The following is a 24,767-nucleotide window of genomic DNA, read 5'->3' as shown; positions in this document are numbered from 1 at the left end:
TGGTGTATCAACGGATAGATTTGTTATACTTACCTTTTATTATTGGCTAAATATTATATTTATAAATTCAAGAACACCTTACCAAATGTGGATTTATTTAAAAGTTTTGTGAAGAAACAAAAGGAAATTGAGCATCACCTAGCCAAGAAAAGAAACAAACTCACTGTACACTTTAAGAAGTGGCGATTTGATATGTGATTTTTATTTTAGATACAGGTAGTTCTATTCTCTTCCATTCTATTTGTTTTTGTATCTTAAATTGAGACTTGTACACTTAATCATGACATTAAAGATATAAAGCCAATAATCACCAAATACAGAATATGAAAATCTTGGCAATAACACGGTATTGGCGAACCCACACCACTAATAGTCCAGTCATTTTAACTTTTCACTTGGAACAAATTGCAACAGAATTTATTCCAATGCAGAACATTTCTTTGATATCCATAGAAGACCATACTAAAAGTCCCAGAAAATCCGAATAGGGGAAAGTGTTCTAATTTGCATAAACATAATGGTTAATTTTGGCCATATTCGCTCATTAAGTTTACGTAGCAGACGACGCTAGTGTATAGTATGTACTCAGACCCGATTACAAATCATATCAATTCCGGCCTCGATATACTATAAACATCGACTTCCTCAAACTATCGCTATATCATAAATATCAGTAAGCAAAAATCTATACTACAAGAACATTGTTACCATTAACATTAAATGCATAAATTCGATTCTGTTTGGACTCTATCAATTGTTTAACATGAAAGGGTCTAGGCACGGAAACTATCATATGCTAGTCACGTGACATTGTACACCAAAATAATGACATTTACTGCTTGCTTGTTCAAGAGAAAAATAAGATGTAGCTATTAGACCTGCCACATCCTATCATACTACTATTAAACTATATACCGAAGTCACACTTTTTCCGTATTTTGCCAATTTATGGGAAAATCTGTCAATTTTGAGCCCCTGAAGAGGGAAGGGGTCGATGCGCCGTATTTTGCCAGTTTATGGGGAAATCTGTCAATTTGGAGTCCCTGAAGATGGAAGGGTCGATGCGCTGATAAACTAAACCTACTCATCTTTAAGTTTCAAATAATAAAAGTGACCATATAGCAGAAATGCCTTTTGCCTGAATAGGGGGGGGGGGGTCAAACACTGCAATTTTGTTTTTAAGAAAGAGGAAAAATAAGCACAAAAGGGTGGAAAGACTTCGGAACCTCTAAGGGGGGTAGGCTTTGCTGAGCCAACACTTCTTTATTGTAGTTGATAGAGGAAAATCTACTTTTTTATCTCCAAGTGGTTACAAAACAATTAAAGAAATTTGCTATAGAGCAGAAACAACGTTTTGCACCAATAGGGGCTCCAAATTGGCAGATTTTCCCCATAAATTATAAATAAAATAAGGAGGGGAAAATAGGCAAAAATGGTGGGGAGACTTAGGGAACCTCTGAAGGGGGTAGGCTTTGCTGAGCCAGCACTTCTCTATATGTAGCTGATAAAGGATTTTATCTCCAAGTGGTTACGAAACAATGAAAGTGGTTTGCTATATATACATATACATGTATATACAAATTTTTTTGCATCAATGAGGGCTCCGAATTGATAGATTTTTCCATAAATAGGCAAAATATGGAAAATGGATGGGTGTGTTTGGCAAACCCCTAAGAGGTTGGGTTTGCTGTGCCAGCACTTCTTTGTATGTAGCTGATGGAGGAAAATCAAATTTTGTTATCTCCAGGTGGTTCCAAAGAATAAAAGTGGTCTACGGCAAAGGGGGAAACGCCTTTTACCTCAATGGGGCTCCAAAGTTTTACAAGAAATGGGCAAAATACGCAAAAGAGGTGGGGTGATTTCAGCAGCCCCTTAAAGGATGTAGGCTTTGATGTGCCAGCACTTCCTTATACGTAGCACATAGAAGAAAGGCTACTTTTTTGTTTCCAAGTGGTTTTAAAACAATAAAAGTGGCTTACACTGTAGCAGAAACATCTTTTTGCCTCAATGAGGGCTCCGGGTTTATAGATTTTTCCATAAATTGGCAAAATATGGAAAAGGAGTGATTGACTTTAGCAAAAGGTAGGGGATAGATTTAATTGCTGTGCCAGACTTATCTGATAAAAGAAAATCTATTTTGTCATCCCCAAGTGCTTACACAACAATTAAATCGGTTTACTGCAAAGGGGAAACGCCTTTTGCCTCAATGGGGCTAAAAATTGTGCGAATTTTCCAAGAAATGAGCAAAATACAAAAAGGGGTTTCGTGACTTCGGAAGACCCCTGAAAGGGTAGGACTTGCTGTGCCATCACTTCTTTATATGTAACTGATAGAGAAAAGCCTGCTCTTTTGCCTCCAAGTGATTTCAAGAAATAAAAGTGTTTTTCTTTGTAGCAAAACACCGCTTTGTCACATTGGGGGCTCCAAAAAGCACGATATTTTTAATAGTTGAGCTACGGATAAGGGTGGTAACTTTGACAAGCTATTGCGGGGCTATGCTGTTGTGTTCTTGAACGTAATTGCATGCAGGATACAGAGCAATGCATCCTCTAACCTTTTCTAAGAGATTTCATTAACATAAAATTTACTTTAATATGCAGAAAAAGCCCTATGTCCACACATCAATTTAAGTAATATACACCTTTGTATCGCTATACGTCATTGTATTTACGCGTGTTAGTCACACCAACAAAGGAGAGGCTAGACGATTTAATATATTGTACTATCTTCAAAGGCATGCCAGCGATCGCGTTGTAGTCGATATAAAAGATTGACTGGGACACGGAGGTTGGTTTTTGGTGTCACTTTTACCGTGTTTACACATGACTCGGCTCGAGTGTTGAATCCTCAAGGAGGGTCGAACGCTGCGAAGAGGGCATGCTGTGATCGCGTTTATACGTACATATAAAAAGGCGAGTTCAACACGGCTCGCGGATCTCGAACGGAAGAAGAATTATGACGTCGCAAATTAAAGGCGGGAAATTCACCGCCGGAATCGAATCTTGTCCGTGCGAACAACAACATTTCCAAAAGTGAAAGCGCGCGCAGTGACCTAGGTCAAGAGGGTTCGACACGGCTTTCTGTTTACACACGGAAAAATTGCCGAGTCTGACTCGGCTCGCGGGTTGAAACCTACGATTTTGGCGGATCAAAAAAGCCGTGTTCGACACGGCTCGCGGATCACAGTGATCGCGTTTACACAGCATAAAATTGCCGTGTTCGACACGGCTCGCGTGTCGAACCCCCGAGCCGTGTCCCTGTGTAAACACGGTCGCAATATCGCATAATACATTCGGATGTATTTGCGCTTAATCTAAGCAAGTTAAAACATTAATAAATACCGTGTTTACACATGACTCGGCTCGAGTGTTGAATCCTCAAGCAGGGTCGAACGCTGCGAAGAGGGCATGCTGTGATCGCGTTTATACGTACATATAAAAAGGCGAGTTCAACACGGCTCGCGGATCTCGAACGGAAGAAGAATTATGACGTCGCAAATTAAAGGCGGGAAATTCACCGCCGGAATCGAATCTTGTCCGTGCGAACAACAACAATGCCAAAAGTGAAAGCGCGCGCAGTGACCTAGGTCAAGAGGGTTCGACACGGCTTTCTGTTTACACACGAAAAAATTGCCGAGTCTGACTCGGCTCGCGGGTTGAAACCTACGATTTTGGCGGATCAAAAAAGCCGTGTTCGACACGGCTCGCGGATCACAGTGATCGCGTTTACACAGCATAAAATTGCCGTGTTCGACACGGCTCGCGTGTCGAACCCGCGAGCCGTGTCCCTGTGTAAACACGGTAACTGTTATGAAGCATATCAATTTTCTCGTTGATATATCCCCTTTCTTGTCGAATGCTGATATTTTGTATTAGTTGTTGATGCTGATGATAAAACAGAAAGATATCAACGCACATGCAATTTTTTGACCGAAAACATGGCAATTTTGACATAATTTCTCACATTTTTCGAAAAATATGAATCGGGCAGTCCCGGAAGCGATTGCAATCGATTTATGATATCTTAATCATAGTGAATTGCGTATTCATTTCAAGATTTTTCCATTATCTGTACAAAAATATTAAGGATAAGGCATATCAATTAATTTTGGCAGCCATCTTGGATTTATGCAAATTAGATCCCTTTCCCCTATTCGGAAAGTTTGGGACTTTTAGTATGTTGTACTAGAGACCTCACAGAAATGCATTGTGATAGAAAAAATTCTGTTGCAATTTGTTCCAAGTTTGGTCAAAATTTGGGCTAAAATGACTGGGCTATAATACGAACTTCCTGGTCTCGTGACGAGAATAAACACAGAAAACATATCTAGTGCAAAAACTCAACTGTTTCAGTTTTCAAGTACACTCCTTATTATGTAATACTAGTCTCATGTTGAGGTTCCTAGCATTAACATTCCAAGTGCTTCCTATACTGATCTTAACAGCTCCAGAGTTTATACCAACCAATTGTTTAGTTATCGACATAAACCTTCACAATCCATGTATCTCAACGAATAACAGACCATTATAATTATAGCCAGTAAATCAATCACTACAATGTCATCCTTAAACCTCCCAAAATATACCTACTTATACTTCAAGCTGATTCAAACTTTTAAAGAATTACAAGACAATAAACAAATAACAATTACTAGATGTTTCCCCAAATCCTAGCAATTTCCAATGGAATAATGGTTCACCAATATAACATACTGAAAAACCTCATAACTTTTGACTTATTCTCTCAACTACCATTGCGTCCTTTCCGGCCTCGAAGGTTAACAGAAAAACAAAGGTAAAGAGAAAAACCTTACTGCCCCAATAGTCACTCCAGTATATCCCTCTAATGCAATCCCGGTCTCAGATTGAGGTTCTCGAAATTAACATTGATACTTTATCCTGACTAAACCTAGCAGTACTCCTAGCCAAATCCCAGTTACAAATCAGAAAGATCAGCATATTACAATATGATAACCATTGTAACACACAGACACATAAAAGTAAAACACTTTCATCAACACGTGGGCTCCCCTACTTTTTCCAAAGTAGCCCCTAAAACTATCAAATACACAGTCTGGATCAAACAATTAACATTAATTCACGCCATAGCTTAATTAAACTAAATATTAATCAAGACCCAAAACTAAACTTAAAGCGTTAACAAACTTCAAGTATCAGACAAAGAAACACCTCAACCATGACTATTCATTAGTTAATTATGTATGCCAAACACAGAGCTTACTCTGCACATACTGTACTCCCTCATATCAACATAGAAAATACTGGTGTCTCTGGCCTCCTACACCCCAATGTGTGGTTCCCATCCAACCAGCCAAAATTAAATAAGAAAGGGGGCATGGACTGTTCCAAAACACAGCATTACCATTACAACACAAAATGAACCTTGAACACTACTCAGCATTCCCTTGACCAAAGCCATTTGGTCCGAAAACTCTTACAGGGTATCTCTTAAAATACCTTCCCACTAGTATTAATCCCTATCAAATACAATGTAGCCCCACATTATTTTCAAACAAACTACATTTTGGCTACAGCATTCTCACTATGCACACACACAATACATCCTAAACTTAAAGCTACGTTCATATTTACACATACAAGATGTCCACGGATGAGCTCCTCAGATTGTCAGGGTTTGAACTTGGTTGTATCCAACGACGAACATCGATCCTGCTGACAACGCCACTTTGTAACACGCGGAAACTGATGTAGAAAGATGACACACGACACCATTCCTTGTGTTTCGGTTCGTTTAATATCGATGAGTCGTTATATACAAAATTTCCAAGTACAGGAACAAAAGATAAAGAAATAAAAAACCTGCAAAACCAATGAGAATAAAACAATTAACTAGAATGATGATATATGTTTGAAAAACGCACAAAATAGAAATATACACACATTTGCTTGTGACTCTAAGATAAAACATTCATCAATATGACGTCAAGTAGACTCGTAATAATAAATGATAAACATGTTGTCTATATCCATTCATTAAAACTTATTCAATATTGCCTGAATTCAACTCATCTAATCACAAATTCAGTTCCTCCATCGTTACGGATATCACTCTTCCAACAAATAGATGAAATACATCCATTAAGTGAAATTTACCAAACAACAATTAAAATATACCAACAAATTAGCATTGAAATACAGTGGTTTATAAATGATAACCACTCACCCTGGCAATCTGGCCTAGAGGACCATATTTCCTCTTGTGATAGCCTCACCCGCTACACGAATGTAATGTCAAATACCTATAATTCTGACCCAAAAATGAAGAAGCCTCTCTGCCTGCCCCATGAATGGGGTGCAGTGCAGGAGTGAATTGGAGTAAAATCCTCTCTCCCTTTTATTCAGTTATCACTCTCCATTCACAGATGCTAAGCCTTGACCATAATGATCTACTTCATACAAGCTCAAGCTCTGGAATGTGATGTTTTGACCCAAAGACCATTTAGCATCATTACTCTTACCCAGAAAGAGAGTGAATCATACTTCTTAAAAAGCATGAAGATTGTTAAACATTTCTACTTTCTATTACTTACAAACAAATGATTAAGAGTAATGAAATTATATGAATTTTCAATAAACAGTTCATTTTGACCTGTTACACTCTGTTTTGTGATTTTCCTACTTTTGAACTGTTTTAAATAATTTTCAATTACCTGTAAATATTGTGATTATATGTGATTTTGAATACCAATAAAACACATAATTAAAAAAAAATACATGTATAAGCCTGTATCCTGACTGTAATATACGTAGGCCTATGTTTAGCCGATTTAATCAACTTGTGAAAAAAGAAGTATAGGGAAGTTTAATGTTTATTTTTCTTCTCCTTTTCTGATGTTTCTTCCCCCACCCCTCCCTTTACTGGTCCTTTTTTTTTTTAGTTTTTGCCCCTTTTGCCCCCGGGGGCCGGTCAAAATATTGCTGTACACATGCGTGACAACAAGTTTTTCGCGGGCTTCATCATTTACACATTTTGATCCATAAACAAGTTGTCGCCAGAAAATGACCCCTAAAAATTAACTTTGGGAAAAAATACCCAAAGAAATCTACAGAAGGTAAACTTGAGGACAAGGGGCTGGGAAAATCGACAAGCAAAAAAAAAAAAAAAAAAAAAAACTGAGGTTATCAACCCAAAAGAAAGGTCAGCTCGTCCAAGACACATGTTTTATTTCGATTTTCAACGTCACAAAAGACCAAAAATAGTAGGGTATAATAATGTGTCCCCCCTACTATTTTGAGTAGAGGGGACACGTCCCCTTGGGATTTCCGCCCATGGCATGTGCGTAACATCACTTATCGAAAAGGGACTTCAGTGGCGGATCCAGAGGGGGGCGCCCCGGGCGCGCGCCCCCCCCCCTATTTTCGCCGGATTTTTATTTTTTTTGGATGGTTATATTTACTGGATTGGTACAATGTAGTCAATTTCAAGGGCTAGATCTAGTCAAAACTATATTTTAACTTACGCTCATGGTCTTTGTGTTCGCACAAATGCACCTCTGTCATACTGTATTGCAATATGTAAATTCCGGAATTCCAGGGCGCGCAAGTCGATTGGTTGGAAAGTTGCACCACTTGTAATCGGGAGTTGCAGTGCAGTGACCAGTGTGAAGTTGTTGGATTGGATATCATTTTTTCCCGAAATTTTGTGTTTTTTGTAACATGCGTTTGTCCGTCTTTATGGCAAATACATGTAAATTGTAAGTAACAGATCGCGAGAGAAAGTGTCAACGATGCGAATGATGTCTATCCCCGAGATTATTCTTCACTCAAAGATGAAGCCCTGTATCGGGCGCCACGTGCGCAGCATTATCATTCTGCCTTGGTCATGTACGTTTTCACTGAAATGTATAGGTCAGACATATTTGTATTTAATGTAAACTAACTTTTACACTTTCTGGTAGATTCAGAGGCATATTATCCAGGGCGCCCCAACCATAGGCGGATCCAGGGGGGGGGGCCCGAGGGGCCCGGGCCCCCCCTATTGGCGGAGTAAAAAAAAGAAAAAAAAGGGGAAAAGGAAGGAAAAATGAAAAAAGGAAAAGAGAGGAGAAAAGAAGGAAGGCAAGCATAAGAGGAGGAAGATGAGTGAATAAAATAAGATCAGGGGAATTAAGACTTGGAAATTGTTTTTTTTTAATCTTTCATGTCGGGATATAAAATTTTCGCTCGCGCTTTGCGCTCGCATTGCCTTTTAGGTGATATATTGCTCAATATGGACCTTAAAATATCAAATTCTGAAGTCAATATACAAAACATATTTCAGCTGGGAAATTGAACTTTCATTATTTTGTTTTATTCACAAATTGATTTTTTAAAAGTGTAAAAATTCTGTTTTATGGTCTGAATATTAACAATTTCTGCTTGCGCTGCGCGCTCGCAAAATTTGATTTGTCAGGTACCTATTATTTTCCTGTATTCCATGAAGTTCTCAAAATATCCCTATTTAAGTCAGATTGTCAAAACGTATCAGCTAGCGCTGCACGCTTGCATTTTGATTAGTGAGTTATGTATATCTCAATATTAATTCTAAAACAAACTACTTAAAATCACCATTTGATGACAATTAATCATAAATTTCTGCTCGCGATTTGCGCTCGCATTGATAGATTTTAAACTCGTGCATCTTATGCATAATTACAAAAGTGCTTAAATGTCCAATTTTCAGGCCATAATATTAATAGATTTTGCGCTCTCATGCTTAGGAAGAGAAATAGGCAGATAGTCATCATTTTTTTATGATGACATAATGTCCTTATAGAACATCCCGGTCCTATGTCAAAACTCAAAGTAACAATAATTGAAAATATCAGCTCTGTTTTAACTGTGATCCTTCTTCACCTCACAATATTTCCACAAAGTGCTTGCAATACAGAGCTTAAAGTGACCCCTTTTCAGATCTGAATATTATATATTTTTAGCTCGCGCTTTGCGCTCGCTTTATTGATTTTCATGGTAAAAAAAAGGTATTTAGAATACCCAAATTCTAGGTCGATATCTCAAACACACGTTTATTCAGATACGCACCTTGTTCTCCATTTAAATAATTATCCAGTTTCAGATAACAATATAAAAAATTGTCTGCTCGCGCTTTGTGCTCGCATTATTAATGTATGAAAATTTCCAATATCTTAACCTTTTCATGATTTACAAAACATGAATAGAGTGTCCAGAATTTTTCCGCTCGCGCTTCGCGCTCGCATCAATAATGTTCAGTTTTTGTCTCATCCTTTCCACGATTACAAAAAGTGCTTGAAATTTCCATTATTCAGGTAGAAATGTCAAAAATTTCAGCTCGCGCTTGGCGCTCGCAATATTTGAATGTTGAAATATGTAACGTCTTCATGGCTAAGTTCAAGCAGTCCATAACAAATACGTTTTCGATCAGCTCAAAACGTATATAAAAATTTTCCGCTCGCGCTCTGCGCTCGCATTATTAATGTAAGGAAGATCCCCACTTCCTCATCCTTTTCATGATTTACAAAACTTGAATAGAGTGTCTCGTTCAGTAGGTCTAAATCACGAAATTTTTTGCTCACGCTTCGCGCTCGCACTAATCGTTTAGTTATATACCTATTCTGTTAAGTTACAAAAAGTGCTTAGAATTTCCATTCCTTAGGTAAAAATGTCAAAAAATTTCAGCTCGCGCTTCGCGCTCGCATTATTTGATTTTTAAAAATATGTAACGTCTTCATGGCTAACTGCAAGCAAGTCCTTAACAGTACCTTTTCCATCAGTTCATTTTTGCTCGCGCTTCACGTTCGTAATAATTATTCACTTGCATACACATCTTTTTTCAGGATTGCCCAGAATGTTCAAAACTTTTAGAAAAAAGTAAATAAGATTCCCCCCAAAAAAATAGCTCGCGCTTCGCGCTCGCATTATATAAATAATGCTAATAATGATTTATGTTTATTCATAAGAATAAAGCTAAGAAGTGACTAATATGACTACCCCTTTAAAGATACCATAAATCCCGGCAAATATCATATTCGAGTGGCCGATCGGGGAAAATATGGCTGAAAAAAAAATTCCGGGCCCCCCTATTGGCGAAGGCTGGATCCGCCCCTGCCCCCAACTAAGTTTCGCCGAAGCAATCATTCCAACGAATTATCAAGGAGCAAAATTGTATATTCTCAATCACCAGTCGACCCCACTCCGCGTTTGCTGTGTATAGGCAGCTATATGTCAGCGTAAGGAGCGGAGATTTTGTGACGGGGGGGGGGGGGTGGGGGTTGGGGGGGGGGAGAATAAAAATACTTTCGTGCAAGCAAGTGAAGAGCCTTTGCCAAATGTATGTTTTGAATGACCGCTTATACGGTGTGTGACTGGAAACCAGCACCTAAATGAGTCAGTGTCTTTTAGTCATGAAGTTACAGTGATTTAAGTGTGCATTTTTCTTCTAAAGGTGCTCTCAAAATACAACTTTTGGACATGATTTTTTGAAAAAGTCCTTGCCGTGGGAGGGGGGTATCCCCCCTCCCACACCCTCCCCCCGCTCGGTCGCTTCGCTCCCTCGCCGCTGGCGCCCCCCCTATTTCAAAATCCTGGATCCGCCCCTGGACTTGTTGTGGACTGTTTGTAGTTAGGCAAAATGCGATACAAAATCAAACAATGCGAGCGCGAAGCCTGAGCGGAAAAACACCGAGATTTAGACCTAAAAAACGGGTCACTCTATTCATGTTTTGTAGGCCTAAACTAAATCATGAAAAGAATGGGTAGTTTGGAATCCAAAATCAACAACAATGTAAGCGTGAAGCGCGAGCAGAAATTTTTATTTTGAAACTGGATAATTTAAGCAGGTTTTAAATAAAGAACAAGCTTTGTATCTCAATAAATATGAGTTTGTGTGTGTTTAAGATTTATATCTAGTACTGTCTGGGCATTCTATAAATTTATTTTTTATCATGGAAATCAATCATGTGATCGCGAAGTGCGGGCTGAAAATATTTGATATTCATAAGCACTAATGTAAGCACTATGTAGAAAAATGGTGAAGTGGATATTATGAATCGCTCTTAATAAATGATAAGAGCGCGAAGCGTATGCTGATATTTTTATTATTTTTATTTTGATCTAGCTAGGACCTGGACATTCGAGGGACATTTTGTCATCATATTAAAATGATTACTTTCTTCTCATTACTCTTTTTCAAGCGCAAGATATTCTGAAGGAAAAAACAGTTTGATTAAGTAGCAATTCATAAACATTTTATTTTTGCATTAATCTTATAAGCCAATGACAGCTCTAAATTTTTTGATATTAATTCCTGAAAACTTGAGATTTTAAGCACTTTTGTAATTATTAGTAGGATTCATGGTTTAATATTTTTTAAACAAATTAATGAGAGCGCATATCGCGAGTGTCATCAAAAGGGGAATATAAGTGGTTTAAATAGAATATTGCTTACTTATTAGATAGAGGAAATTATAATTATTGAGGTATTAGGCGGGCCTACATTACTCACCAATCAAAATTCGGGTAATTTCCTTCAAAGCGGAAACACTGCTTGTTTTACAGACTTTCTCATGAAATCAGTGTTTACCAACGAACACTGATTTCAAATTGCACCCCCACGGGCTTTTGCCTTGCCAGCCTTTTTTCTCTTTTTTTTTTGGGGGGGGGGGGGGTACACGTGTCCCATACCCCTCGCTCGCGATCGCTTATCCGAGCTGTGCCAAAGTTTGCAGCATGTGTTTCTTGCTTTACAGTTTCTAAAGAGATAGGTAGACTTACCGATAGCTCTCTAGGCTTTTCCAAGGCTCAATAGTCCTATGCTAGGTATTTTTCTTTCGCTCAAGACTTGCCATCACTCACACAACACATATCTGAAATTAAAATAATTATTCGCATGAAAAATGTATCTGATTTTCTTTATTAGAAAATTTCCACTTTTTTAAAAGAAGTAATGTGACTTTAATGTTGTTAATTTTAACATATTAGCTTGAAGAAAAGCTATATATCCTTAGGTTAGTGAAAATTTGTTTGGAGAAATGATCCAGAAGCTTCGGAGCAGCTTGGGAACAAACGTACACGGGAAACATGGCAGACGAGGTAATATATGTGCAATATTTTGGCATTTCAACCCTTATAGAATCAGTAAAGACGTATATGATTTATTTACGATGTTATGGTTAATAATTGAATATAAGATTTAATTTCATTATCGTGAAATAAAGAGAAACCAAAGCTGCCTGTTACAACACACTTGTTCGGCCTATCGTGGAGTACCGGTACGCAAGTTGTGTGTGGGATCCCCACACCAGCAAAGCCATTTCCAAGGCAGAATCTGTGCAACGGAGTGCAGCTCGCTATGTGATGAACAATTACTCAAGACGATGTAGCGTCACAACCATGATTGATGCGCTTCAGTGGAAGACCCTGCAACATCGTAGAGCAGTGTCGAAGCTTACTATGATGTACCGAATCACCAACCATCTGATTGACATCCCCGACGACCAGTTGGTACCGCTCAACACTCCAACCAGAGGCCACAGCATGCAGCAAGAGATTTCTAATCCCACGATCACGCACATCACTACTGAAGGATACGTTCTTCCCAAACACCATCCGTTTGTGGAATGGTCTACCTGAAAATGTGGTCATCTCACCATCGATCGACATCTTCAAGACACGAGTCAGAGATGTCGTTAAACTAACTCAAAATATGAGAACAATTTGTATATAGTGTATATGCGTTCGTTTTTGGACTTATTTTCATCGAGCTTTGCTACGAGCAACACGTTTAATTAGCCGATAGACAACCAACTGTTGTGCGACGATACTCCGTGGAGGTTTATGCACACTACTGGAAGAAGAAGAAGAACCTGCGTTCATTCGCTGGCGCTCTTCGCAGTGCAGTCGCAGATTGAATTGCAGTGCAGATTTCCACATTCTGAAACTGAGCTTGTTCACATTGCTGAATTGCGCTTGCATGAGCTGTGTGTGGGAATAGGTCTGCAGAGTGCAGTATACAACACAGTATACACAACTAAACAAATCATTGAAATATCACATTTATAAATGCTAATTTCCATACAAAAGCGAGGCTAGTCAGGAGGCTTCGTCTAGAGATCTAGACTGACATGACCGTTCCCTCCATTTCAATTCTACGCTATCGATTTTATTTTTAAACAAGAATTCATCAAAAATATCAGAAAAATATGAAAAGACGGAAGAGACTTGCCCGATGTTTACGCCACCATCTTGTTTCCTATTATTCTTCCCCAATGTTACGCGACGCACACCACACGTCCGTAAACTGTCCACATAACAATCTCAATATTTTCAAATTCAAGACATGATTTTTGTTTACGACGCGAGGATATCCTAGTTTTCTTGGATGATCCTCATCTTTGCACTTTGGTTGAACGCCAACACTGAGCTGATTAATATGCCATTAAAAGATATTTTGGGCCCAAGAAAATATCCAATTGAGTAGAATAATTTTCACTGAGCAGAACACTGAAAATTTCACCGAAATGTGATGAAATATAACAATTATTGAATTTTAAAATTAAGCAATATTCTGTTTGAACAGTTATACTGTATGCACTATGGAAATAGTTGGGCTGATGATGTAGTGTCCACTTTTCCTTATGTTCTTACCAGGGCTGAGTTCAAACGACTGTTAAAAGCATCAATGGTTTTCTATTTTGACAAATGCTTAACAGTATGATGGGGTGTCCAAACTTCGCGGACTTTTCAAAAATATTCTTCAGGCTTAAATTTTTTCACAAAATATTCACAATTTATGCAAAACCAATTTAAGAAATAGTTACCACATTGACAGCAAATTTGTAAACTATAAAATCATTGACAAAAATGTGAAGTAGGTCAAGGGGTTTCGCTGGTATCGCGATCTCAAAATTCTAATCCGATCAACGAATGCGCGCTGTGCTGGAAAACTGTTTTGAAAAAGTGTGACCTAACTTCGCGGAACAAAGTTTTTGAAGAGATCTAAACAAAAACTCAAAGCTCTAAAGGTGAGAATTTCTGAGATACTTATTTAAGATTGACAACGAAATGCTATAGAATTAGTCAGTACCACATTGTGCTCACATTTTTTACGATATCTGCTTGCAAAATGATATTGTGATGCTTGTTGAGGATATCACATTTCTTCAGAACGGGTGCTAACGGTGACAAATTTGCCGATCTTTTGTCAATATTTTCATGAATACTGAACTCATCCTGAAGAAACTTATACCAATGGTGTCAGATTTTAAGGATATTGGCTAGTTTTTGAGATTATGACCGTCCTCGGAAGTATGGACACGCGCGAAGTTTGGGCTCACTGCCATATATAGCCAGTCTCGGTCAACACCAAGGCAGAACTGACTTCAATTGAGTATTCTAAGGGCTTTAGATGTAATCTTCTGCTCTATCGAAATTCTCTTGACCCTTTTCCGAATCTTTAGACAGACTGGAAGGCGCATAGCATTCAAGCGTGAATATATACACCTTAGGAAATTAATTTAGCTTTGGGCCAAGGCATATGCAGAGATGCCAACCCTCCCGATTTCATCGGGAGGCTCCCGAAAATTCATCCCAACTCCCGCCCTTACGATTACCATCCTTATCCTCCCGAAATTACGATTTTTTTGCATTGATCAAATTGGATTGGAAGGACATGTATCGTCTGCTAACTTTAGCATGTAGTAACTCCATTACGTTCGCTGCTACTAAATTCTGTGTGAAAGGTAGACAAATAAGGAGCAGCGAAAAGCTGGTGCATGTGATATGCCCAACGGGAATCCACTGTGCACCAGGCCGGTAGGCCCGGCTAGCTTCGCGAGGCGTGTGCGCTCGCGGCCACTGGATCTGTTGAGTCGTGCGGCGGAATATTGTTGTGTGATTTTGGCGTATTGATGGGTTGATATTGACACGAAATGGCGGAAAATCGACAAAAGAAGACCAAGAAATGGTCTCAGAAGTATAAGACTGAATACAGTCTCCAGTACCTGTGTGTTCGGAAGTCGGAAAGAGGAATTTACCATGCATTTTGCGCAATTTGCAGCGTGGACATTTCAGTTGAGCACGGAGGTCGTGATGATAATTCGGAAGCACTTAACGTTCGGGAGCAAACGGCATAGGCCTAGGCCTACGGACATTGCGAAGACAAGATCTTCGAGCTCCACTAGTACCCTGTTGTCTTTATTTCACCAAGCAAGGGACCAGCGCTGAGCTTTTCTTTACTGGATTTATAGTGGAACATAACCTGCCTATACTTTAGCCGATAGTGATAATTCCTCCTTATTATTATTGTTGAACAGGTACTTCTTTTGTCCCCTCAATTTTTTTTACATGTAAAAATGCATATTTGATATTTTTTATGTTAAAAAAGTGGGAACAATGTTTATTTGAAAACATGTGAAATGCCCCAAAATAAGGGTCAGATTTCACCAGAGAGCATACTAGAAACCCAGAGCTTCCAGGCCAGGCCCTTGACCTTGGCCGCAAGGGTAGTGCGCTCCGCGCTTGAGATGTGCGCTATGCGCACATAATTTGGTGGCGGTTGCAAATCCTCCCTAATTCTGAATTCCAAAAGTTGGCATCTCTGCATATGTTGAACAATTGTAGGAGGAGCTGATTGTGCCAGAAAATCAAGCATTTATGTGCATTTGATAACTTAAGTGTTGCATTGGTATCTACTTCCACCTCCTTACGTCCTGACTTTTGCTCTTGCTCTGCCTCCCTTCACTTCATACATGTAGAAGGTGGGCCCAAATATGTCTGCACCGTGTGTGCTTAACCCTTCCCAAAATTGGACTTCAGATTAAACATTTTTTTTTATTTAACTTGACAAGTATTTGATACTCCCATCACCAGGCTTTGAAACTGAAGGAGCAAGGGAATGCTGAATACAAGAAGAAGAATTTAGATAAAGCCATTGAACTCTATACCCAAGCCTTTGAAAAAGATGGAACTAACATCTCGTTTATCACAAACAGAGCTGGTAAGTAAAATGAGACCCTTAAGTTGCTAATTATGACACTGTTTTTCCTAGTGTTAGTTTGAAATTGATAAGGCTTTATGCAATCTTCAGTTTTTAATATTAGTATTTTCGACTTTGACAAATGTTCCAAGAATACATCCTAGATTTAGTTTTTAGAGCAAATGATACAAACTTTCTTATAAGAAGTGAAAAATGTAACCCCAACATTATTTCAGGAGCTATATACAAAGTATTTAAGAATAAGTGGTATATACTCAAGAGCTACTTACAATTTTGCATTAATGTAATTTCATTTCGAAATGACTGTTTGCTATGCAACTATGCTGTAATTAATACACACATATTTTCACCAGCAAGCAAGTTTCAGGTGATTTGTATCTTGATTGAGATGAGCGGACAATGTTGTAATTGACCTTATTTTTCTTTTGACGACAGCTGCACATTTTGAGAAAGGAGATTATGCGTTATGCAGGGAGGATTGCTTGAAAGCAGTAGAAGTTGGCAGGGAGAATCGAGCTGACTTTAAAATGATTGCCAAGTAAGAATCTTTCAACCATTTTGCAAGTTTGGTATTGATAATGATGCTGTTAATATTAATTTGTTTAGTTTTTAGTTTTTTAATGATTTAAGATGACTACTTGTATATAGATATGCAATAAATCTAAGACTTTCTTAATAACCTAATAACACTCATTTATTCAACCGTTCATTGCATTTCAGAGCTTTTTCAAGAATTGCATCGTCATATACCAAAGAAGATGATCTAAAAAATGCAATGCTTTATTACGACAAGTCTCTCGCAGAGAATAGAATCCCAGATACACTGAAGAAGAGACAAGAGGTAAACTACCAAAGTGACAGTTCTTTCATCATTTTTTTTTGTATAAGGCTTGTTCTTGATTTTAGTTTTGTTAGCTTAGAATCACATTCAGTCAGGGTATGTTATTTTTAGTTCAAGGAACTTACTTTCTTTGTCAGAATATATTTTGGGGTTAGTTGTCCATTGAAATGAATGATCTTCCTTGAAAAGTATATGGCTAATGGCAATTTGAGGAATTAAGACTAGAATGGATGTAATTTGAAATTGGCTATATGTGCTGTTGGAGTGTGATTGCTTCAGCGTATGTGTGTGTGTGTGTGTGTGGGGGGGGGGGGTAACTGCTATCTGAGAATAGAAGCAAATGGCCCCTTTATGGATTTAGAGCAACAATTCATGGAAGTCAAATCATTTTGCCTGCTGTTGTCATTCTTGACTCACCTTGCTTTTCCTTATTTGTACGAACGGTACTGTCTTGGCCTTATTTTTATTTCGCAATGGGCAATTTCATGAACTTGGAAACCTAAACCTGTACTATACCTAGTGGATATATATATATATATATATATATGTATAATTCACATATTAAATGAATAAAAGGCACTAGTGGTAAGTGCAATATTTCCATCTATCTATCTCTGTTTTAATGACTAGAAGTAAGGGCCCTGTTTCAGGAAATAATAATGTTATCCTTCTTTAGTTCCCAAGATGATTATCATATTTGTCTTGTAGGTTGAGAAGAAGTTAAAGGAAGCAGAGAGATTGGCCTATATCAATCCCGAGAAATCAGAGGAAGAGAAGGCTTTAGGGAATGCTGCATTTAAAAAAGGTTTGTGGCCATATATCTAAGTGGCATTTAAAGGGGAAGTTCACCCTGAAAAAAAGTTTATTGTAAAAATAGCACAAAAATAATAAGAATAATAGCAAAGGTTTGTGGAAAATCCTTCAAAGAATATAAAAGTTATTAAAATTTCAATTATTTGATCTGTGACATCATAAGCGAGCAGCTTTCCTACATATCGTATGGTAAAAATCAATGAAATATTGTTTCCTCAGAAAATTGAAAATGGTTTTTATTGTACGTTCAGTATATCAATACACAAATGATTTCACACCCACTCCTAAAAAGGAAATGAAAAATAAGTCATCACCAACCATTAAAAATTTAAATTTATGCATTTTACATTACATAAAATATGGGACAGCTGCTTGTTTATGACATTGCAAATAAAAAAACTGGAAATTCTAGTAACTTTCGTAATCTTTAATGGATTTTCCTCGCCTTCACCAATATTTTTTTTTCTGCTATTTTTACAACAAAGTTTTTGTCAGGGTGAACTTAAAAAGGTAATTTCTCAGTGCGTAAAATGCAGTGATTTTTTTCCCTGAAATGAAAGCTTCGAATTACAACTAACTTTGTCCACTCTCATTGCACTACGGGGCCCTGTCTTACAGTTGCGATCAATACAAATCAAATCAAAATTGATATTGATCTTAAGTTGTGTTAAATATGCAAATTTAGATCAATTGATCTATCACAATGTTTTGTAAGACAGGGCCTAGATACCTATTGAACTTTATTTATTGGAAGTTATAGCACAGTGCTTCTCAACCTTGTTTTCCTCGAGGACCACCTTGACTCTCACATTTTTTTGTGACGTCCATTTTGATGAAAAAAAAAATGATTCGTGAAATTTCATGGCACAACTCTGAAGCCCATTCGTAACAGTTTGAGAACTAATCTGCATCCCAAATATCCGTTAAATGGGCGACAATTAACTACATAAACAATATGCATGCACATGAGGTTCACATCAAAGTTAGATCGAAACTATCATAGTGTGCATGTGCAAGCTTTGCAACATGTATGATTATCATACCAAAGTGTGCTTTAGTTTTGTTTGACTCACGTAGATGGATCACACTTATCATGTTTGGATAGGTCTTTTAAATATGCTTAAGTTTTTCCCCTATTTTTTTATCCCTCTGGAGCTTCTCGCGGCCAACCTGAGAGAGCTTCCCGGACCACTGTTTGAGAAGCGCTGTTATAGCAGATATTTGACGTAATCAGTGCAATGTAATACAATGAAATACCTTTGATCTTTTTTTTCAGTTCTACCTCTGCTACTTGGTCTGCCTTAGAATTATAATATATACTGTGTATTCTGTGGTAGTTTTCTCAAATGGTGCCTCTACTTTAACAGGCAGAGAGTGTTGAATTTTAGGTGCTGAAAAACTTAATTTGCTTAAGAAAGACATCTGGCATCAAGATGGAATTCTTCTGTTTGAGGCAATGGCACTATTAGAATGAATTCTACATTTTTTTTTGTCTTTGCAGGTGATTACCCGACAGCCAGGAAACATTACACCGAGGCTATCAAAAGGAATCCAAGTAATAGTAAACTCTACAGCAACAGAGCTGCATGCTACACGAAGCTAGCAGAGTTCAGACTAGGTCTGGACGATTGCGAAGAATGTATCAGATTGGATCCTACATTCAGTAAGTGTTCCTGTTTTCTTTGCTAAGGAGGATGCTGCAAGGAAATATATGTGATTTATTGCACATTGCTGATGCACAATTATAGTTGATATATATCGCAACTAGAGATTGAATTTTGTTGCTTTGATATAGCAAGAAGGGCTGACAGCAATCAAGTACAAATTTGCAATTGATTGCCAAACTTATGAATGATTGTTTACCCCAAAATTGACTTGCGATTGATTGCAAATGACTGGCAATGCTGCATGAGGGGTTGAATGTGATCTATATTCAGGTTTACATTATGGTAATATGGATCCTAATCAAATGAAAGGCCAAAATCTAACATGTGATTAGTCAACTTCATAGTTGAATTTGCTAATGTTGGGTACTATTGATGAGCTCTGTTGACCAATCAACAATGTAGCAAGGAATATTTTGCAATCGATCAGAAATTGAAGTTTTTTAAATGTGCAAATGAAGAATACGTTTGTAACTATAGCAAATAATTGTTACTTCAATTGAATAAGCTATCAATTGCAAGATGGGTTTCTGAATGATTACGTGTATGAGTGAGAGTGATTGGGTGATGAATGGTTGTTATCTCTGTTCAAAGACATGTCTATGATTGTGTTTTTACACAAGATGAAAGCTGTGTAACAAACAGAGATAAATCAATCAGTGCCTCTATTTATCTGTTTCAGTGCTTCTGACACTGATAACAGAATATATGTGGCACTGAACAGTACCCCACAGAGACAAGATTACTGAAATTTGCCTGTGCAACTACAGTGTTTTCCCTTTATCCTCTTTTGAGTGTACAGACATGCAAGTTTCTGTTGAATCTTGGCATTAATCCAACATAATTTTAAATGTTTGCACAATTTCGATTGTTGGATAATTATTCAATGCTCTGAATAATTTGAAATGCAATCTACATGTAGAGCAGAACTTTGTATTTCTGTTTTTTTAACTATTGTTATATTTTTCTGTGCCATCTATCTTCTAAAGTGTTTGATTTTCTCGAAATAGAATTTAAAGTAATCATTTGATACCGAGTTCCATATACAAATATTGTAATTGTTTATGTTCACAATATAATTTCTTGTGGTCCAGCCTTCTTTTTTTTTTTTAGCTACGACTCACTTTTTACAAAAAATTCAAATGAAAAAAAAATATGAGTTTTATTTTTTACGAGTATATTTTTTTTGTTGTATTTTCACAGTCAAAGGTTACCTCAGGAAAGGAACAATTCTAATGGGTTTGCATGATTATACCAAAGCTAGCTCAGCATTTCAACAGGCACTGGAACTTGATAGCAATAATAAGGTAAGACAGATGTCTGTTTTAAAGTTCCTGTTTTGTTTAATGATAATAAAAAATTATACTTGCTTGTGTTGTAACACTTTATCAAAAGTCTCTAAGCACTCTACAAATAATGTAGCATACCCTGGCTTTAGCAGAGCAGTTGCTATGCACACCGCGATTCGAGGAATATATTCCTGCTAGTTACACACCTCTTCCTCCTATATTTCTATATATTTTACTTTGTATGGTTGTCCATAAGAAACTGAAACTCTTTATGCTTCGTTCGTTAAGTACTCTTTGCCGTTCTTACTTAGCCAGCCACTTAAAAGGTCTATCCACATAACTGATCATAGCTTGTGTAGGACAATTGCAAAACAATGAAAACTAGCGAGTGAGTCGTGTTAAAATCAATTTGAAGGAGCATGTGTGTGTGTGTGTGTTATAAACGGTAAATACCTTTGAGAAAAAATGACAGATTACTTTGCCTATTTCCTTTTCTCTTATTTGGCACATAATTGATACAAAAAAAATTGATTTTTCTTTTGTAAAATTCTGTTAAACCTCACTTCTTGATTGCAAATCTTTTCCTGCCTGCATTTCCGATGTTGCTATGACAGGAAGCCCGAGATGGGGTGTATAAGTGCTCAACCTACTCCATGCCAACAGAAGGAATGAGTGAGGAGGAGATCAAGATGAGAGCTATGAATAATCCAAGGGTTCAGAAGATCATGGAAGATCCTGCCATGAGAATGATTCTTGATCAGATGCAAAGTAACCCAGGGGCTGTCACAGAGTAAGTTTTATTTTGTTTATTTAGATTTCATTAATTGTCTCGCCTGCATAGCAGAGTGAGACTATAGGCGCCGCTTTTTTCCGACGGCGGCGTCGTCTTCAACATTGAAATCTTAACCAAGGTTAAGTTTTTGAAATGTGATCATAACTTTAAAAGTATGTGGACCTAGTTCATGAAACTTAGACATAAATCAAGTATTACTGAATATCTTGCCTGAGATTCAGTTCACATGACCAAGGTCAAAGGTCACTTAGGGTCAATAAACTTTGATAATGTAGGGGGTATTTGTAGAATTGTCATCATAACTTTAAAGTTTATAGATCTAGTTCACGAAACTTGAGACATAACAGTAACCATGTATCCCTGAATATCTTGTGCTTGTTTCTGGTCACATGACCAAAATCAAAGGTCATTTAGGGTCAATGAACTCTGGCCATGTTGGGGGTATTGTTGAATTGGCATCATAACTTGGAAAGTTTATGGATCTACACATGTAGTTCATGAAACATAGACATAAGGGTAATCAGGTATGAATGATTGTTTTGATCATGTCTAAGGTCACATGATCATGGTCAAAGGTCATGTTGGGTCAATGGACATAGTATTTTATTATCATACAAGTGTTTTCTTTTGTGAATAATTATTTAATAGGTGTATTCAAAGTCTGCACTGCTACTTTATTGAATCGTGTAATGCAGGCGAGACTGCCAGAGGCGTTCCACTTTTTTTTTTTTTTGTGGGGGGGGGGCATGGCGTCGACTTAAAGATTTATAATTTTGAACTATTGTTGTGGCAGGGGTACACTTCTCAGACAAAAGTAAGGTGACCTTTTTTATACCTATTTTTCTTCCATGTAAAACACATTTTTTATGTATAAAAGGCCTTATTTCAAATGTTTTTTCCTTCATTTTTGGATGCACTGTTAATTAATGGCCCCATTAAGCTATTACAAAAGACTGATGTCACCACTTTGGTATTCTGCATTCATATGTTCATCCATGTCTTCTTTCTCAAAATGTAAATATTTTTAAGTCAGCTCAGAAGAAGTTTGTTTCAGAGTTATGACATATGTAGCAACCTTCTTTGGCCTAGAAAGAGATCCTCTCAGGAATTAGGCGACCATTTTCAGACAATATGAGGTTGCGACCATGGCCATTACATGTATTTCTAAAATACAGCTTTTTCTGTAATAGCTGCCCTCAAAGTTTTCACTGACTTTCCTGTTTATATTCAACCAAAGTTTTTGTTGTTGTTTTTCATTTTTATAGGGAATTCTCTTCTTTCCAGATGATATTCTATCCTAATTATAAATTGTTTGATTTTTCTATGATTTCATTGTATTTTCCCCTTTACTTTGCAGACATTTACAGAATCCTGAGATCGCAGCTAACATTCAAACCCTTATGGAAGCTGGTCTTATTAAACTATCAAAAGGTCCAGCAATATAGATAACACCTCTTAGTCTTATACACCAATTTGTATAGTCTTGTGTGGTATATGTTATTCCTGTAACCTGGAAGTTCTGCTGCTCGTAAAGTAGTAGAAATTACGAAACCTCCACCCGGGGAAACTGTTTCAGACTTGTCCTGCTTCAAGCCATTCACCATAATCAATTCAAGCTACTCAAATTTCAATTTAAGCTACTCAAAATTACCCATCCAGGGTAATTGTTTCTTATTAGTCCTGCTTCAGGCCATTCATCATCTTCAATTTAAGATACTCAAAAGTTGGTTTTTAATAATATCATTGATACATGCAAAGCCAGTTAATACGATTTATTTGACTCATGTCCCATGCAGCATTATATTGAGAAGTCATTTCATCAAATTTCTGAGCAAAGCTGCATTATCATGGAAATATTTTTCTGTAGACAAGGGATAAAGTCATGAATTTGTTTGATTTTGCTTTTGTCTCAAATTATTTCTCAGGTTTATTTATAGATTGTAATCTTATTATATAAGTTTATGTTTGTAGCTGATATCCTATTTTTGTGAGAAGGGCTTTTAACTCGGCGACGGTACAAACTTGATCTTTTGTTTTAAATGCATCATTTTTGTGTACTTTGACTATGGGTTCAAAAGTTCAAATGGATCAAGATTTAAAGTCTTACAAATATAATTTGTAATATTCATCATCAAATGATAATAATTACATTGAATTATGCAGTGCACACGCTGTCCATAGACGCTCATGTGGCTAGCCTGGCAACAGTTCTCTTGTATATCACAAGCTTTAAACAGATTTGGCAAAACTGCCAAAGCCAATCTTTCATAGGTTGAATAACGGCCGAAGTTGCTTACATCAGAATTTGCCAAACACGTTCAATAAATCAGTTAGATTTCTCTTAATTTGAGCAGATACCTGTTTCTGAAATATATATTTACAGATTATAATCCCATCCTAAACTTGGTGGGTTGCATTTGATACTAGTAAGCATTCAGGGATAAGAAAAAACTAATGTGTGTTATATAACTCAAATATTGCCTCTCTCTAGTTTAACAGCATGGTTGCGCAGTTATGAACGGCAATATCCGTGGAATTCAGAGGAATCTATCAAACAGTGTATTATTAGTCGGTAAAGGATCATTTATGTAACCCCATACTTGTATTAAGTATGCAGAATTTTATCCTGTATTTTACTTCTTTTTATTAATTTCATGGTCCCCAAAAATGAAGATCATTCCAAATGCATGTTCTGTACAGTCCCCTATTTTCATTGAAATCAATCTTTTTGTACTAGGCATCTCACTTCCACGTTTGACAAGAAGTAGTTGTGAACGGAATCAAAGATAATCTTTTGTTGATTAAGGGAATATGGGACGAGGTAATTACACTGAAGAAGAATGGCTACCAGATGGTACTTGGTACTTGGTGCTAGGATAGAGACTGCTATGTCAGACATCATCACTCATAATTTCTCTCTGCATAAAACCTGAATCTTTTTTTTTTCTCATGATGTAGGCTTGGCACAGGGACCATTCCTTCCAGTACCTAAATGACAATGAAATGTTTGGAACAAGATAGCTTGTGCAAAAACAATACAGAAACAGATCAAAGAAAGTTTTAGAAAAAATAAATAAATGAAATTTATGAGCATTTGAAGTTGAGATCATTATTGTAATGTAGATCCTCCCATTGGCAATGCGACAAAGACATGAAAGATGTGTGATGTCTTATGTGAACAACTTTCCCATTACTTTTGTATATATTTCACACTAACTGCCTTTTTCTATCACATCTATCAGTAGATTATATATTCTTTAGATAGGAGGGCATGTAATACAGATTTTTAGAGAATGCATTATGGAGAAAGAGTTGGTATCACAAGTGGAAAGAGCAAAAACAAGACATTATGAGGGTATTTTATAGTCCATCAA

General features: G+C 37.2%; 1 protein-coding gene and 1 long non-coding RNA gene across 2 annotated transcripts; one reads left to right on the top strand and one right to left on the bottom strand.

Annotated features, from left to right (window-relative positions):
- Positions 1 to 5,758: 5,758 nt before the first annotated feature.
- On the bottom strand, positions 5,759 to 6,631 carry LOC121418539. Its single transcript, XR_005970472.1, has 2 exons — positions 6,205 to 6,631; positions 5,759 to 5,840 (listed from the first exon to the last, which is right to left on the bottom strand). It is a non-coding gene; the product is annotated as an uncharacterized LOC121418539 (long non-coding RNA).
- Positions 6,632 to 11,992: 5,361 nt separating this feature from the next.
- On the top strand, positions 11,993 to 24,450 carry LOC121418538 (stress-induced-phosphoprotein 1-like). Its single transcript, XM_041612460.1, has 9 exons — positions 11,993 to 12,089; positions 15,867 to 15,993; positions 16,429 to 16,531; positions 16,714 to 16,834; positions 17,543 to 17,639; positions 19,149 to 19,310; positions 20,515 to 20,618; positions 21,215 to 21,390; positions 22,751 to 24,450. The coding sequence occupies exons 1-9, from the start codon at positions 12,078 to 12,080 to the stop codon at positions 22,836 to 22,838; spliced, it is 990 nt and encodes a 329-aa protein (XP_041468394.1). The 5' UTR covers positions 11,993 to 12,077; the 3' UTR covers positions 22,839 to 24,450.
- Positions 24,451 to 24,767: the final 317 nt, after the last annotated feature.

This window comes from Lytechinus variegatus, chromosome 7 (assembly GCF_018143015.1).
Source record: "Lytechinus variegatus isolate NC3 chromosome 7, Lvar_3.0, whole genome shotgun sequence".
Classification (NCBI taxonomy): domain Eukaryota; kingdom Metazoa; phylum Echinodermata; class Echinoidea; order Temnopleuroida; family Toxopneustidae; genus Lytechinus; species Lytechinus variegatus.
This window is presented reverse-complemented; position numbering and strand designations above follow the sequence as displayed.

Bases quoted from the DNA above. Each gene is read 5' to 3' on its own strand.
- LOC121418538 (XM_041612460.1), top strand. The intron at 16,532-16,713 runs GTAAGAATCTTT...ATTGCATTTCAG, and splicing joins GACTTTAAAATGATTGCCAA to AGCTTTTTCAAGAATTGCAT. The intron at 17,640-19,148 runs GTTTGTGGCCAT...TTGTCTTTGCAG, and splicing joins GAATGCTGCATTTAAAAAAG to GTGATTACCCGACAGCCAGG.